The 18,601-nt window shown below is 46.7% G+C and overlaps 1 protein-coding gene across 2 annotated transcripts in view; it reads right to left on the bottom strand.

Annotated features, from left to right (window-relative positions):
- The window catches only part of SRPK3 (SRSF protein kinase 3), a 1,021,015-nt gene that overhangs the window by 32,484 nt on the left and 969,930 nt on the right, over positions 1-18,601 (bottom strand). For both annotated transcript variants that reach the window (XM_069645381.1, XM_069645382.1), the window contains one exon: positions 11,232-11,324. In XM_069645381.1, coding sequence (XP_069501482.1) covers positions 11,232-11,324 — 93 coding nt within the window. The remainder of the gene's footprint in view (positions 1-11,231; positions 11,325-18,601) is intronic.

Here is an 18,601-nt window from a genome sequence, read left to right as displayed (position 1 = left end):
ATCTGTTACTCTTGATATCCTTGCCCCCGTCATGAGAATCCGCCTGAAGCCCAAAGCCAAATGTAACTCCTGGTATGACTCGGATCTCGTCACCCTAAAACGCAAGTGCAGGGTTGCAGAGAGGAAATGGCGTGCTTCATGTTCATCCTCTGACAAACTGGCCTGCCGCCTGCTCCAAAGGCAGTACCGGCTCTCCGTTCTCACCAAGAAGAGAGCCCTTATCCAAGCCCGCATCTCTGCGGCATCTAACAACTCCGCCGAACTCTTTAAAATCTGCAAGGAGCTGGCCAACCCTGTTGCAGTCTCTACCTCTCCTGTCCCCTCCCAGGCCCTCTGCACTGCACTGGCCTCTCACTTCATCTCTAAAACTCAGGACATCCTGTCCTCACTCTCCTCCTTTCACCTCCCTCCCTCAATTCCCGGCTCTTCCTCTGGCCCTTCTGCAGTCACCCCTCCTCCCTCTTTCTCTGCCTTTCCACTTTTCTCTGCTGACGAGGTTTCCAGACAAGTCCGATCTATGAAAGTCTCGTCTAAACAGGTTCACCCCTGTTCCTCCAAAACTATCAAGGACCACATCGACTCCCTGGCTCCTGCCCTGGCTGACTTTTGCAACCACTCCTTCGCCTCTGGGGTCTTCCCTTCCCCCCTCAAGCACTCCCTTGTGCACCCTCTTCTCAAGAAACCCTCTTCCGACCCCTCCTGCCCGGCTAACTATCGTCCTATCTCCATCACTCCCTTCCTGGGCAAGCTCCTGTAGAAACTGGCCATCTCCCAGCTTAACCTCCATGCTGAATCTGTTGGTAGGCTTCATGACCATCAATCTGGCTTCAGAGCTGCCAGAAGCACGGAAACTGCTCTCCTGAACATCCGTGAAGACCTGCTCTTGAACCTCGATTCCAACACTCCGTGTGTTCTCATTCTGCTCGATCTCTCCTCTGCCTTTGACACTGTCAACCATGCCATCCTGCTCAACCGTCTCCGTGAAAACCTGGGTATCACTGGTCAGGCTCTGGCGTGGCTGACCTCTTTCCTTTCAAATCGACCCTCCCAGGTCCAACTGGGGTCCTTCCTCTCCGACATCTTTTTCTCCACCTGTGGTGTCCCCCAGGGATCTAATCTCTCTCCCTGGCTGTTCAACCAGTATCTGGCACTCCTTGCCCACCGCATCGCCGCTCTCTGCCCTAATTTCCAGTGCTATGCGGACGATACCCAGCTCATTTTCAGGCTACCCTCAGCCTCCCCCTCTCCTTCCCTCATCTCTGACTGTCTGCTATCCAGGAATGGTGTGCCGCCAATGACCTCTGCCTTAATGCCAGTAAGACTGAGATTCTACTCATCGGTACACCCACTCCCTCCTTCCCTGCAGCTCTCTGGCCTGCCTCCCTTGGCCCCCTCCCTGCTCCTACCTGCAAGGCAAAAAACCTTGGGGTCATCTTCGACTCCACACTCTCCTTCTCTCCTCATATTTCTGACGTCGCTAAGAAGTCACACTACCAGCTGCACCTCCTCAGAGGTATTCTTCCCTTCCTCTCCTTCCCCCAGAAGCTCACTGTCTCCCGAGCCCTGGTTCTCTCGAAGCTGGATTACTGTAACAGCCTCTATCTTAATCTGCCTGCCTCCACTCTCCGCCCTCTGCAACTCATCCAGAACAGAACTGCAAGACTTGTCCTTGGCCTCAAGCCCAGGGACCGTATCTCTCCAGGACTGAAATCTCTACACTGGCTCCCAGTGGCTGCGAGGATAAAGTTCAAAACCCTCTGCATTGTCCACAAGGCCTTCTGGGGCCTGGGTCCTAAATACCTTCAACTCTCTCTTCCCAAATATCTTCCTTCCCGAGCCCTTCGCTCATCCGCCTCCAACTCCCTCAGGGTCAGCCGCTTCTCGAAGCAACGAGCTGGGGGTAGATCTCTCTCTCTGCGGCAGGGGCCTCCCTCTGGAACAGCCTTCCTGCCTCCCTGAAACTTGAGGAGAACCATCTCCGGTTCCGGAAGCACCTCAAAACCTTCCTCTTTGCTTCTGCTTTCTCTCTCCCTCTCCCCTGCTGAACAGCTAATATCCTTCACTGAAACTGCACTGATTCTGCAACTGGACCACTCTTAACGGCTTCGGTCCTGGGCCCAGCCACTCTCCACTTGCACTGATGCACTGGAACCCCTCTGCACTGCGGGAGTGTCTCTGTATCCCTACAGCCCCCCCCTTTCCCAGCACTTGTTCTGCACTTACCTTGCACTTGCCACCAGCTGGCCCTATTCATTTATTACTTTACGCCACTTACCTTGTACTGCACTTTCCCCCTCCCCTTCCCCTTGCACTTTTCCCCCTCCCCCACCCCTGCACTTGCGCGATCTGAATGACACCTGGCCTAGTAGGATCGTTGTCTGTCTCCCCTTGTTCCTCCCCTCCCTGCCTCGTCGCGCCTTGAAACACCTGTGTATAGGCGCGTTACAAATGCCATATCATATCTCCTCCTCTCCCCTGCTGAACTCCTGACTGAAACAGCACTGGTCACCTGGCTACCGCCTGATCTCGGGCCGAGGTGCCCAGGTCCCCTCGCCCGCCAGCTGTACACATGCACTGCCTCCCTGTCAACCCCTGCACTTGGGGGCTGTTTCTGTATCCCTACAGTCCCCACCAGCTCTTGACAGTGGATGTCTGCACGTACTCCTGCACTTGCCACTAGCTCGCCGCACTTTTACCTATTGCTTTGTTATTTTATTTATCCTTTACTGTTGATCCTATGTATTGCACTGCCCCCTCCCAACCCGCACGTACCCTTTCCCCATCCCCTGCACTTGCGCAATCACAATGTCACCCTGCCTAGTAAGATCGTTTGTCTTTGTCTTCTCTTTGTTCCCCCTCCCTTGCCTCGTCGCGCCTTGAAACCATTGTGTATAGGTGCGTTATAAATGCCATATCATATATCATATCAGACGGAAAAAAAGAGAACAGGATCTGGCCAAAGAATGCCCGGAGATAATAGTCCTCCAAGAAACTCATATCAGTAAGAATGACAAGCTAAGGGTACAAATAAGAGAGTAACCCAATTCTGTATCAATCCAACATAGAGGGTAAAACGTGAGGATGCCTTTTAGTGATCAGACAAAGACAGGATCTAACTCTCTTGGATGTGAAGGCAGACAAGGGAGGTACATACTTACTTGTAAAATGTAAGCTGGGGACTCAGACCATGACAAATGCATTGATATACGCACCAAATTCTGGCAGTATAGTTTTCTCAGATCCACATTGGAGACATTTGCAGTGGGAGATATACTACTAAAGGCTTCTTTGAATATAGCATGGGACCCCCAAAAAGACGACAGCATAAACATTTATCATGGTCAGGTGTCAGCTACCAAAGCTTTGAAACGAAGAATAGACCAACTACCACTAAAGGATGTAGGTCTAGAGGATGTTAAACGTAGCCTCGCAGGGTTACACATACTTCTCACATGTTCATCGCACCTTTTTAAGATTTGATTATGTCTGGGCATTTGCTATATTACTGGGTAGGATCACGCCATTTCTCCTTTTCGGACCATGCCCAACTTGTGACGACTATACACCAACAGGGTAGACCTAACAACCTGCGTAGTTGGTAATTTCCATCAGAGATACTAAAAGGCAAAGTTTTAATAGGCAAACTTGGGGATAGGATGAGAGAATACTTTACTATAAACAATACACCTGACATGGCGGGGACAACGGTAGGGGATGCTTTTAAGGCAGTTACGAGCGGACAACTTATAGCATTAACAGCTACAAGGAACAAACAGCAGAGATTAATGGAGGAGGAGTTAGAGGCCAAATTAAAAGCGATCATGACAAGCATGATACGAGATCAGAGTAGGGCACTCAAATGGGAATATAGGAGCGTGAGGCCAATTGGACTTACTGCACACAAGGGGAGTGGAAAGAGCCCTTCTGCAAGCTAGATGAAAATATTATGCAAAGGCCAATAAAGCAGCCAGATACCTTAGGGGAGAAGGGCCAGTTGGAACCATAGCCCAGATTACAAATCGGCAAAGAGGTCTCTGCACTTCTACTTCTGACATAATAAAACAGTTTGTGGAGTTCTGTTCCGGTCTATACTCATTGGACTCCCCATGCCAGAAAAAACAAAACACATACCTACAGTCATTGCACCGGCATAAAATTGCACCGCAAACCAGTGAACGCCTAGAAACAGATATATCATAGGAAGAGGTAGCCTAGGCCATCAGGGCACTACCGCTCAACAAAGCACCAGGCCCTGATGGGTACTTGGCAGGCTTTTATAAGACTTTCCGGGCGATGTCAACACCGAAACTGATGAGCCTATATAACCCACTGGGGGCATAATGCAAAATAACATCTACAACGGAGGAGGCCAAAATAGTGCTATTCCCAAAACCAAAGAAGGACCCTACATAATGTGGGTCGTATCGACCGATCACGTTGATTAATCTGGATGCAAAAATATATACCAGGGTACTAGTGTACAGACTGGATACTATACTCCCAAATCTGACTGAACCAGACCAATATGGATTCATAAAACACAAACAGACCTTCGACAACATCAGGAGGGCCTGCCATCTGGTAGACAAAGTCTCCAAAAAAACACTCTCGGCCATTCCGCTAGCACTTGACGCTGAGAAAGCATATGACGGAGTGGAATGGTCTTTTTTATTTCTAACTATGGAATACATGGGTTTTGGCCCCGGATTTATTAGAAAGATTCAGGCTAATTATGTTAATCCAACGATAAGGTTGTCAATAAACGGATCTTTGTCCCATCCGATAAACATCAGAAGAGGTACAAAACAGGGCTGTCCACTATCCCCATTGCTCTATGCAATATATTTAGAGCCCCTGTTGACTAAAATTGGAATATTGGAGCACATCAAGGGTATCCCCTTTGGGGGGATAGGAACACAAGATCATCACGTTTGTGGATGACTTGATTCTTGCAGTCATGGACCTCGAATTGTCCACATCTGGGATATCCCATGAGCATCAATTGTTTAGGTCAGTGGTGGGCCTTAAAATCAATACCAAGAAATCAGAAATGCTAAACCTGTCCCCGATTGCCTCTCAAGTAACCGCACTCCAACAGAGCACCCCGTTCACTATGGTAGATGACCGCCTCACTTATTTAGGCATCCATATTACCATATCCATGATACTATGTTTCCTTCCTGGAAAAGGAAAAGCAACTATTGAGCAAATGGGGCCCATTGACGGTCTCATGGCTAGGAAGAGTTAATACGATAAAAATTGTGATTCTCCAAAAATGACTATTTTTTCCAGGCTCTGCCGGTCAAGCTCCTGCAGTTGTTCTTTAAAATGCTTCATAAATTAATATCAGCATTTATATGGCGAAAACAGAAACCCATAATTTCTATGAGGCCATTATTGGCAACACACGACAAAGGGTGTTTGGCCCTCCTGAATTTCTATACATATTATGTGGCGGCCCAACTCAGGATTCTAAGAGAGTGGTTTCAGGAAAACACAGACAAAATATGGTGTAGAATGGATAGAGCGGTAGTGGAAAAACCGCTAGACGAAGTACTGTAATTACCAGTCAAGGATCGGCCAGAGAATATGCATAAAAGTACGATCAGAGCCCTGGTGGAGGAACTATGGGATAAACAAATTAAACAAAAAGGGATTACCTCATTCCCATCACCTTTCACCCCATTGTTCCAAAACCCCCAATTCTCCCCTGGCGTGGAAAGGGGAGCATATAAAAATTGGGAAGGGAGTAGAAGTTTAAGATTATGAGACATGACCCAAGGCCAGGAAATTAAGTCGTTTGATCAATGTAAGTCAGAGACTTTGAGATACAGGAAAAAGAGAGATATCGATATCAGCAATGGCTGCTTAACCCAATGGTGAAAGCAGCAGCTACTAGACACTTTACACCATTTGAAAAATATATCATCACTAATTCTGGGGCTAGAAAGCTGGTTTCAGCTCTGTACAGGCTCCTATTGGATAACCCTGAGACTCCGACCTGGCCATATATGATGCAATGGGAAAAGGTCCTGGGACACTCAATTCAATTAGAGCAGTGGGAGCAGCTATGGGCAGATACCCCTAAATTACCAGGGCAATCCACATCCGGGAGATGTGGCTGAAATGGATGTAATGTGGCATTACACTATGGTTAAATTGCATCGATTCTACCCAAATGTATCTCCTTTCTGTTGGAGGGCTTGTCGGAGGGAGGGAGAGTGGGGTCATGTGTGGTGGTCCTGCCCCAAAATGAAACAATTCTGGGCCAATGTGAATGACAGACTCAGGGAAATCTTTGGAACACAGAGGGATAGGGTAATAGCTCAAGGCATTTGGGGTCTCAAAGATCAAGAGCAGAAAGGTATGCCTTGTCACTAAAGGAAAGCTTATATAATCTCATCACTGGTGGCTTTAATGGTGATAGCCCAGAGATGGAAACAGTTGGAACCCCCAGGAGAACAGGGCTGCATCATGAAGATTTGCGACTTTGTTTCTCTGGAATGGATGACATATTCCCTTCAGGGGAAAATTCAGAATTAATGCAACAGTGGTCTGATTGGAGCTGGGATCCTTACCCTCATCCCAACAACCCATAAATGTGAAGGGTCCGCTCTAGTTACTAGGTCTTGTTAAAGGTTTGGATCCAAGAAGACAACGCCAGAATGTCTAAATGTGAGGAAGCCCTGCACAATTTGAAGGTCTTATGGGTATCTGCAGCAATCGAACTTCAAAACACAAGTGTGAGGCCAAGGAGATGCTCGCCTCCATTTGCCAGGACCAGCCTCAACACAAGTCTTCACCTTTGCTACTTCTATAAGCATTATGCCATCTGTAAGACTTGCCACCAAGCTAAGCTTGATTGGGAAGAGGGTTGAGTACGAGTACAGAGACACACCACCAGCTTACTGAGCCAAAGATATTGTAGCTGCCCAAACTTTACTGTATTGCAGACCTTATCCTGCCAGACCTTATTCTGCAAGGGTTGACTGGGGTCTCAATGTCTAATCGGAAACGGAGGACGCTGAGGGGTGTGATGAATCCTCCACGGTGATGATGATCTCCCACATGGCCAGGGGACGGCAGCTGCTACCTGATCCCGACCATGGGGATGGTATTATAAGGGAGGATCATGTGGGAGGGGACGACTACTGACAGTAGGTGATGACTCCATTAGGAGAGATGCAGTATTCTTCCTTCACTTATGAAGAAAACCCTATGAAACCTAAATCTCTGATGGCATACTATCATTCTAGGTAGAAAACAATTCATACCTCATATACACGTAACACACACCTAACATCTGTCAGTGATGTTTTTGTTCTAAACAATAATCCTAAACAATATCACTTTTGAAGTCCCAGAGGTCCTAAGGACTCTAACTCCCATAAAGCTTCAAGTACTGAGATGAGGAAGAGGAAGAAGGAGTTAATGTGGATCGAAGGAAACACCAAGCTTAACATACAGACTAGTTGTACTAAGGCCTGAGTGTGTGGGACATTTAAAAATGGTGTCCCCATTCAAAGAACCGGAGAAGAAGGAAGCGAAACCAAGAGAGTAGACCGTGCTGGAGAAGGCAGCCACTTCCAAACTACCAATCTCAAGCATTATCTACCGGCGTGGCGCGAAGCCAAAAGAGACACAGCAAGCACTGCGGGAGAACCGTCGGGGAGCCAGCAGCAGAGATACCGGGGATGAGGTAATGCCGAGAAGCAGCAGTCTTAAGGGCAGGTGAACATGGAGCTGGAAGGAAAGCTGGGAGATGGTCTGCAGTGTGAGAAACATTGTCCCAGAAAGGAAGCTTCACCGCAGCAATGTGCCAAGGGTCAGTAATGCTACCAGACACTGGTGAGTCCGCTCAGAGGTATTGAGGACACCGGGGCGTACCAACAGGCATGTAAGCAATTAAACTGTTGTGAATACCGACCAAGTAAAATACAAAGAAGAGACTTTTGCCATCCTACCTAAGTATCCCAGGGGAAGGGAACCACCCTCTGGATCCAAGGATTTCTCCTAGGAAAAGACAATTTTTGTTGGATTTATCTACTTGCTTTAATTGTGAACACTTTTTGCCAACCCTAAGTCAGTTTATATAATTTTGACGACAAGACACAGACTGACCTTTAGTTTTAGTTTGCTAGGTAGGGAAACTTTCTTTAGGATAGGGACAGAGCAGCCTTTATCAAACCCTTTTATTTTAATAAAGATGCCTGACAATGAAAACATTACAACTTCATGTCTGCCTCTCATTTTGGACCCCTCGGAGGGGGATCGGGGGGGAGTTGGAGGGCAGAGATAAGTTATCTTGCAGGGACCCTGTTGTTAATTCAGGGGTGTCTCAGTGAAGCTTGTTTTAAATGACACCCTGCTCTTAAAATGCAAATACAACTACTTCTGGTAAGCCTTCAGGAAAAAGGATAGCACAGGCGTTCGGTTGTATTTCATTTTTGGGTGTAATTCTCCCCACTTGTCATTCCCCAGCACATTTTGGCTGGACTCTTGGATTATTATTAGCAGTACCTTTGCCACACTCCCCCAGTCTTTTACTCTACCTTTGGGAACCTTTCTCAACCCTTTTGGTTGTATCCTTTTGGAGACGTTTTCCTCCAACTTTTAAGGCATCTGCAATGTATTATTGCAGCACGCAGCACTTTCTGTGCAGTGTTGCTGGAAGCTCCTTAAGTTGCCCTTTTTATTTTCCTGTGCTAACTTAAGGTTACCAGGATAGGGGGATATGTTTTATTCTCCATATGCTTTTCTTTTGTGCAATCAGAACACACCACAGTATGTGGAGTGCTGAGGGAACTTTTCTCACTTGTCCTGTAACTTTCTAGTTACAGTGAAAAGTCTGAGTGGCTGGTGGCAGTGGATTTTCTACTGATTTTGTGAAACTTACATCGCAGGCTGTATTTGCAGCTGCAGTAAGGGACACATGGGCCACCCTTGTTCCAACAAATTGGGTTGGAGAAGTCACGCTCATTCCTTTGTCTTCGCCAGGCTTCCATTGGGAAGCACGCCTGAAGGCACCAATGTCTCTGAGAGGGCAGGAAACTGGGAGGTCACTGAATATCCTTAGATCTTTGTCCTCCAGTGTGCCTGCTTGGATTCAGTTCTGACTGGGTGCCGACAGTCAACACCCAAAGTTTGAATGTAGCATGCATGCGGATTGGATGGGTTCCTGCATAAAAGGTGAGGGTCTTGATGCTGAAACCTGAGTGGACCAGTGGAAGATCCATTGCGAAGGATAATAAAGAAGAAGTACACTGCAGCCACCTCCAGCAAACGTCAAAGCCGACTGAGTGACCGCTGTTGCTCAAGCCCTTTCTTCTGTGCAACAAGGAAGATCCAGACCGGGAGATTTCCTCCCTTGGACTGGTGGGCCTAACCAGTCTTGAGGCCAGCTACAGTTTTAGCCATTCCACAACGAGCTGCGACCTTTCAGGCCTGCAATATCCGAATGCCCTAGGACCTCTGGGACTGATGTGGTGCATCATCTCATCAAGCGCTGTTCCGGCTGAAAACCTGTGGGCATCTGTCTGGGCCTACAGAGACTCCATTCTGATCCTAATAGTCCCCTCAGCTGTGTTGTGGACCGAGAGAAGGAAAGGTCTGCCAGGGGACAACCGTTGCTGCTACAAAGCCTCTGTCGAGCCCCCACAACCAAGTGCCGCTAAAATTGTCTGCTGGGCATCTGTGTGACTGAGTCTGACCGCTTGCTCCCGCCAAAATTTCTTCCTCCAGCCGCATAGGCCAGAGACCGGAACCAAAGCTGCCATCGTCTTACCTTGGCGACCAGCCAGTGACATTGATGTTCTTCATCGAAGAAGGTAATGGCTCACTCCTGGGTACTTGGTAGTTTTTATGTGACTGTTCGCTCCTCTTGCGCTTTTTGAGTCACGTTGGCGTGGACGTCCCAACCATGTTCTCCCGTGGCTAAGGACATATGTCCTAGAGGCAGAAATCCTTCAGGTGGCCTACCTAGCCCCCTGAACGCTTTGAATCCAATTTCGTTACTTGGTACGAAAAGCATCATCTGTACGTTGATAGTGTCTGCCTTCCTTTGTTCTGCTGACACGGGTCACTGGTCCCCCAGTGCTTCCATCTGACATTTGAGACTCTCATCCCCAGATAGGGTTGGACTTCTAAAGTTTAGGCCTACATAAAGTTATTTAACGTATCAGCATTGCTATTTATGATGAATGATTTGCTAACCTAAAGCTACTCTTGATACTTACCTATTTCTCATGTTCATGTAAAGGTACTTTTGAACTGAGTATTGCTACAGCAAATGTCCTACTGTAAATGTGTGCAACTTTCCTTACTTACCTGAATTGTATTTTGAGTTTAACATTGCCCTAGTGTATATAATAAATAACCCTCTTTTTATATAACTACAGTGTGTGTTTCCTTGACTATAGGTGTACTCAAAGGTTTTGTATTCTACAGCCCTCTTCCCACCTAGACTAAGCCTGGCTGCTCGAGCATAGCTACCAAACCTTTTGGGTAGTTCATGGCCAAACTTAAGAGTTGGAGCCCTGTACATCTAAGAGTGAGTCTTCTACAAGCCTACCACCGGTGGATTTTAGTAAAACTCCCTAACAGGTATTGGACATGCTTGATCAAGCAGCCTCGAACGGGATCTTGTGCTCTTACGGAATAGGAGTACAGTCTAACATTGGTGTGCCTTGGCCAGTTCAATGATAAACTCCAACAATAAATAATATATGACCATTTCTATGTGATGCTTCAAATGTTTTCATGTACAATATACTAAAGTTTGCGTCTTATAAAACAGATATTTTAGAAAAAAAATATATATATAAAAGTATAACTAACCAGTGCCTGGAAATGCGTTCTTTGAAAAAAATGTAAACATTCTGGAGTCCTGAACATTATGGCCACCCTTAATGACATACAATGGCTTAACAAGCTATCTGTTTTCTGAGACAGCTTGGGCTGTTGTGAGGTTATGTTTTGTAGAATACGCAGCCAGTGGCGAACTTGAGGAAGATGGAAAAACACAAAGAGATCTTAAACGTCTTAGAATATGAAAGGATAAATCTTCCAACACAAATATAGCCACAGAATGCATGGCCTTTTACTACTACCTCAGCGCAGTTCGGCTGCTGACAATTGCAAAATCTCCCTAGGAACAAACATAAAAAATGATAACTATACACAGCTATTCCACACATGTATGACAGTATCGGGCAAGCCCCCTTCAGCCTCACCTCGTCTAGTGAAGTACTCGCGTGAATATCTCCCAGAGAGAGCAAAATGTGGAGGGATGTCACCTAGAAGCTCGATTACGTGTGCAATGTGATCTAGAAAAGAGACAGGGATAAGACAAACAGGTTACAGTGGAGTCATACTACCTGCAGCATAAGGTTTTTGAACAATTATTTGTGGTACTAGGCACATCAGTCAAATAAAAACAATACATTGCTTGAAGTGTTTAACCTTTTGAACCTATTGCAGTACATTCAGACTTCCTGCCCAATCTAATAAAAACTCTTATTTTTATATTTATTTGTTATTATTAATATTGAAACCCACAGCGTTTTCAGGTAGTAAAAGGCCACCTCACTGTATACATAGTCACAATGTATCACCTTATCTACCAGGCAAATAGCAAACCACCATGTTCTCTACCAGATCCCATTAGGGTCGTACCTTTGAGCACAACCACTTATTTATGAACACACCTGAAACCAGTAAACACGCCTATGAATCCAACTCTTTATGCACCTAAGCTAGCCAATCCACTGGCAAACACAGTCTATCTTATCTGCTTTCAACCAATGCACCCACCCACCACTAAACCTAAGGAAAAAGTAACTTACCCCCTAACAACAGTATTATTCATTATGGAGTCAATTGAACGGCATTATGCTGCCATCTAGTGGTTGGAACCTAGACCATCGCATACTACATTTTAATAACTACTATAATTTATAAATATAGTGAAAAAACACATGTTATATTAAACTTAACTGTACGGCCATCATACTTGTGTCTGCAGTAATCCAATGTTTCATTTCCAAATAGGTCATTACTGGCATGAGGGGCTATACCAAGGTTAACTTTTTAGTTCTCACACAATAAAAAGTGATTCTATGCTTTTACTCCAAGTGTTCATAAAGTTACTTGAACACCTGCGTTAGAAGGTGTTCTAGAGGTAGGAGAAATAATTGTGTAGAACAGTACAGATGGCTTTGCTGCTTCTTCAGTAATGTACTGAAGGGAAGTAATGTATACTTTCCTGGGTGAGGCCCTATAGTTATATAAAAAAGTAGGCATCCACTGACTACTGCTAAATTGAGCCAGGTGTGTTCCTTGGGAGAGACATGGAGGTTTCATAACAAAGTGGCATGTATATGCATTTGGTTTTTGGAAAAAATAGGGAATACAATGAACCATGTATAAAAATCAAATTAACATGGAATGGTGTCCCGTATCAGACCATAGCTTTTTATTTTGATGCTATTCATTATATTATCGAAATAACAGTTTTGTCAATGTCTTGTATTTTAAGATGGAAGAACAGGTGCTGACAGGGTTTAGTAGACAAGTTAAGTAGGCATTTGCAATCTTTGGATGGCAAAAAAGCTCTTCCTAGTGGTTGTATAATGTGGACACAAGTAGAAATGCAAAGATTGCTTGCCTAAAATCAGAGGATGGGAAGATCCTAAAGGATACTGGATTTTTCTCTCATTCAAATTGATTAACTTTGGAGTACATGATTTATTAATTGTCTGTTTCTGTTTCTTCTGTTCCATAAAGGTTAATCTAGACCTGGAACTATGGTTCTGATCAAGTATTTCACAATCCACCTGGCCACCGGTTTTGAGAATGCGCTTTCCAATCACTGCCTGTCCAAAAGCAACCCGGTTGTCTAGTTTCTCTGAATTCCCTTTCCCCCTTATATCATTAACTATTGTTGTTGGCACAACATACACATTTGACCTGTTTTCTATGAGAATATTCTAACACGTGTTAGTGTCTTTTTTTAATTAATTCTGAACATATCGACAGTTTTGACAAAGTTCCTTTTCCTCCAACCTTACTTTTTAGGAGGTTAGAGAGTGTACCCCCAGCCATCTCCCCAATCCTCTCCTCCACCCTTTCCTTGCTTTTTAAAAACCATGTCACTTCCATTCATCTTTGCATTCCTATTTTGAACAGGAATTACCACTCAGTTTTTCCCCTATGAACCCATGTCATTGAACCTTAACCTTAAACCTAACCTTTTTATCCTATCTTTCCTTCTTACTTTACTTACCTTTAATGTCTTCACTGTCTCCTACCAACTTGTCTCTCATTTCAAATGTATTCACCTTGTATCTTTTCATCATCCAGTTAATTCCCCATGGAGGCCCTGGCCCTGGGCCTCATTACGAGCATGCAGGTCCGGTAACAACGGTGCCGGTAAGCCTACCGGCACCGTTGTTACCAGACCGGCACATTCTGAGTCTGCGGGTGCCGTCCTACCCGCCAGGGCTGACCGTTATTAGCGGTGCTGGTGCTTCCATCATCCCCATTCCCATTGAGTCCTATGGACTTAATGGGAATGGGGATTTACATTATTCCGGCGCCTGACTTCCAGGAACACCAGGGTCGTAATCCACTGGTGTTTCCGTGAAGCCAGACGCCGGAAAACTGCACGTCTGCACCGGCACGGCTACCGCCAAACTCGTAATGAGGCCCCTTGTGTCATAATGGTGAATGCATTCAATTTGCCATTTGGTATTTATTACTAATTTGTCATTCAAATCATTCAAAAGACAAGTACACGCTATTTGTGCCTTTCTGCTATCTAATTTATTCAAACTCTGTTCTTTTAGTGTCTGTGGATCTTTTAAGAAATGTTTTAATTTCGTTGCCCGAGTCAAGTGGAAAACCGAGCTAAGTCTTTTGGGGAAATTTCAGGTAAATGGGGGTCATTACGACCCGGGCGGTAAGGGATTACTGGTACTGGTAAGGGCACCGGTAATCCCTTACCGCCCTATTACGAGGTGTTAAGGACGGGACCCGCAAAGGGACTTTAGTGCTAATAACGGTACCGCAATTTGCGCCTGGGGGCTCAAATGGGAATGGGGAAGGGCCCTGGTGAATGGGGAATTACCGCCCCCACCAACCTTGGAATGGGGCGGTAATACCTCCATTCACCAGGGCGGAGTTGGTAAGGATTTGGAGGCAGCCATGGTGCTAATAGTGCCATGGTTACCTCCAAACTCCTAATGAGGCCCAATGTATTATTTTAAAAGCTGTATGTTGTTGTTAAGGTGGATTTCTTGGATCTGACCTGATGGACAGATTTTCAGAGGCCATCGTAGTTATAGTGAATAGAGAACTCTGAGAGGTTTCGCCAAAACTCAGTCAATGTACGTGGATGAGCAGTCGAGGCTTATTCTCAGGACAGTGAGTGGGGGCAAGGGCCCTCAATGAGTCCACAGAGTATGAAACACAATAATTCAATTTAGACGGTAAGTATAAAACAGTTAGTTATTATAGGCCTTCTGAACACACTGAAAAATTGATCTAACTGGTAGTATTATTGCACAATACTCTGATACAAATATATATATTCAAATTAGCTTCATAAATACATCAAATTACTTATCGAGCAAAGCAGGTAAGAATATTACATGCAATAAATGATGGAATCAGGTCACAAGTCAACAATCTAACTTAGTAGACCAAACTCTAAGAAGAATGGGTCCTTGTGCCCAAAAGTCACAATATTTCTCCACAGAATGGAGTCTTAACAGGTTAAATGTAATGTACCTGTGTTGGTGATAGTTCAAAAGGTTTTTCAACAATTTTACTAAAGGTAAGTACATGTTTTCTTATATTTCAGGTTACTCTACCCAGGTACTACGACCAAAAGGTAATTGGAGTGGAATTGAATGCAGGAGACAAAGGGACTCATTCTCAACGTTATCCATTGGAGGACGGGTGGCCGGTGGTTTATAGTGCGTTTACTTATGTCCCCCAAGTCTGATTTTCCCAGATGACTGTGTGTGTCATTTGGGGGTCATTGTAGGGTCTTTCTAGGCTTTTAGTTCTGGTGAGAGGTGGCCATGAGTTGTGGGTTTCGAGGATTCTTCTGGTCGGGTGCAGCTGCATGATGCAATCTCTGTTGATGAAGAAATACAAGAAAAACCAATGCAGACCTCCTTCACAGGAAGGTAAGTTCCAGCGACGGTCTCCGCACACAGGCTACGACAGGCATCCTTCCAGTTGCGGTCACAGAAGCTGCTCCAGGACAGATCCCTTGATGAGAGACGCTGAAATTCAGGGAGAAGGCAACTTGTGGCACAAGCTGGCGACCACTGAAGCCCCAGGCCTGAACACGGAACGGCAACGCTTCTGGCGAGGTAGGTCACGAGAGGCCAGGTGAGTCCACTGGGCAGTTCAGGGACACTTCCGAAGGCTCAGGGGCAGGATCCTTGGGAAGGCATCAAGAGGTGACCAAAAGGTGAGTGCAATGGAATGCGGGAGACAAAGGGACGTATTCCCAATGTTATCCAATGCAGGACAGGGGTGCAGGAGACAGATATAGTGTGTTTACTTCCCCTGGCTCCGACTGATAGTCCAAGGGCTGAAGCACTGCTCAGGGTTTTCAGAGATCAGGTTGTCAAACAGGGCTTCACTGACTGGGACTGAGCGAGGAAGGGATGCTGAGCCTCTTCAGAAGTCGTCTGCGGATTTTCAGCAGGCTGTTCTTCGAGGGATTCTTGGCCCCAATGATGATCTGAAGAAATTACTGCAAGGTTCTCTTTTTATGTAAACAGAAAGCAGTTTAGCTTTAAACTTGAACTGCTCGTCTCCTCTACAGCCTATCAGTGTCCTTTGGGCCATACTGCCCCCATCCAATGACACTTGTTCTCCTAAGCTCCACCTCTGGTGGCTATCTTCAGATTTGGTAGCGCACATAAATTAGCAGTATGAACCAAGAAGAGTCAGAGAGGGGAAGGAGGGAAAGTACACATGTGAATCCATGCAAGACCCATGCTGGAGAACAAGCGTTATAGGTAAGTAACTTGTTCCTTCTCCAGCATGGGGTCTTGCATAGATTCAAATGCTCATGAATATGATTATACAGCAGTATTTATACACAACCATAGGAGGTGGCAAGGCTCACAGAAGCAATACACTTTCCTCTGGACCAGACTCAGCTCAAACAAACAGGTTGCGCAGCATTGCAAGGCCGACCTGGGACTCCTCCCTAGAATCCCTGTCGACACAGTAGAATTTTGTGAAGGTGTCGGTAGACCTCCACATAACAGCCCTGCAGATGTTGAGCCAGGGAACACCAGAGAGAAACGCAGTCGTCGCGGCGATGGTTCTGGTGGAGTGGGCTCTCAGCCAGCCTGGAAGCAGTCTGTTGGCCAGACGATGGCAATGCATGATACAGCCAGAGAGCCACCTGGAGATGGACGCCTTAGACAGGGCCTTCCCATGTCCCACACTTCCAAAATTGATGAACAGCTGCAACGTCTTCCAAAGGTCTTTTGTGCGTGCCACATAGAACTTCACGGCTCGAGCAACGTCCAGTGAATACAACGCCCTTTCAGCTGGTGAAGAAGGGCTCATGAAAAAAACTGGTAGAACCAAAGGCTTGTTGAGATGAAAGTCTGACAGGACCTTCGGCATGGAGGAAGGATGAGTTCACAGAACTGCCTGGAATGACAAAAACAGAGGCTTGCAGGAGGGGGCCTGCATCTCCCCGACCCGCCTGGCTCAGGTGATTGTCACCAGGAAGGCGGTCTTCCATGACAAAAACTTCAAAGGGGAACAATGCATTGGTTCAAATGGAGGCCCTATGAGCTTAGACAGTACCACGTTCAGTCCCCAAGCTGGGGCAGGTGCTTTCACCGGCGGGAATCTCCTGAAGAGATCCTTGAGGTACTCCGTAACGAGCCTGTCCGAACACAGAGACAGCTTCCCCGGAGTCCGTGTGTACCGAAATACAGCGGCCAGGTGGACCTTGCTAGACGCATGGGCAAGACCAGTCTTAGCCATTGAGAGCAGGTACGGGAGGAGCTGTGGGGCAGTCACGTGCAGCAGTGACATTTTCTGCGCCCGGCACCCCACTGTGAAGGGCTACCATTTGGGCCTGTAGCAAGACAGTGTAGCGGGAGTCCTGGCTTTGGTCAGGATCTTCTTGCATTCCAAAGGTAGTGAATAGTGTCCAAATGCTAAGGCTGCAGGAGCAAGGCCGTGAGGCCCAGCACCGCCGGGTTGTGGTGCAGAATTGACCCTCCGTCTCTGGAGAGATGGTCGGGAAGTGGAGACGTGGGATGGCCGGAACCTCCGACAGGTGGAGAAGGTCTTTGTACCAGATCTCCCTCGGCCACGCCGGTGCAACGAGGATCATTTTGCAGTGGCAACATCTGAGTGAGTTGATCACACGTAACAACAACGGAATTTGAGGGAAGGCGTACAGGAAGAGACCTTGCCATGGGAACGAGAAGGCCTCCCCTGGGCGCCTTGGCTGAGGATATCTGCTGGAAAACCTCTGACACTTGGAGTTGGCAGCTGTCGCAAAGAGGTTGATCTGAGGAAGACCCCACTCTCTGAAGAGGTGCAACACTTGCACTTTCTGAAGCTCTCATTCATGGCAGGACGACAGCTCCCTGCTGAGAGAGCCTTTGATGGTGTTCTTGATGCCTGCCAGATGAAACAGGATGAGAAATATTAGTTGAAGAGTGGTCCAGCGCCATAAAGACTTGGCTTCCAGAGATAGAGCGGTGGAGGGCATCCCGCCCTGTTTCCTGATGTAAAACATGGTGGGTGGTGTTGTCCGTGAAGCCATGCACCACTTTTCCCTGGAGCTGAGGCTGGAGGGCCCAAAAGACCTCCCACTGTTCCAGGATGTGTATATGCAACTCCTTTTCATCCGTGAGCCAGAGGGCTCTAGACCGAGAATGTCCTGTGTGGGCCTCCCCGACCCTCCAGAGAGGCATTGGTCGTGACTGCAGCCTGGTATGGAGGGATCTGAAAGGAGGCTCCCTAAGTGAGGCATGGACGAACTGACCGCCATTCCAGGGCTTGAAGAAATGCCTGATCGAGAGCGATTTTGTCTGTCCATGTGCCAGCGACTTGCTGCCACCTGGCATCCTGAAATTCTTGAAGCCTGCAAAAGGGGAAAAGATGGATGCAGGGGGATATCTTCCCCAGTAGGACTTGATGGACCAAACTGTTGCAACGGATGCTGCTGACAGCTGTTAGATTTTCCTAGGATGGTCTTCACCCTCTCTTCAGAGGGAGTCACCATACACATGACTGTGTGGAGTCAGGAGCCCAGGAACAGAGCGTTCTGAGATGGCACTACGCAGGACTTCGGACAGATGATAGAGAATCCTAAAAAAAGTGAGAAGTTGAATGGTCTTCGCTGTGTGCTGGGTTGCCAGCTCGTGCAAGTGGGACCAGATGAGCCAATCGTCAAGATAAGGGTAGACGTGGATTCCTTTGAGGCAAAGATGTGCTGCCACCGCGGCCAAGTATTTGGTGAATACCCTCGGAGCCGATTTCAGGCCGAAAGGAGGGGTCTTGAACTGGTAATGTCGCTCTGGATGACAAAACACAGGAACCT

The sequence above is a fragment of the Ambystoma mexicanum genome, chromosome 2p (genome assembly GCF_040938575.1).
Source record: "Ambystoma mexicanum isolate Mex_15411 chromosome 2p, UKY_AmexF1_1, whole genome shotgun sequence".
In the NCBI taxonomy this organism is placed as follows: Eukaryota; Metazoa; Chordata; class Amphibia; order Caudata; family Ambystomatidae; genus Ambystoma; species Ambystoma mexicanum.
This window is presented reverse-complemented; position numbering and strand designations above follow the sequence as displayed.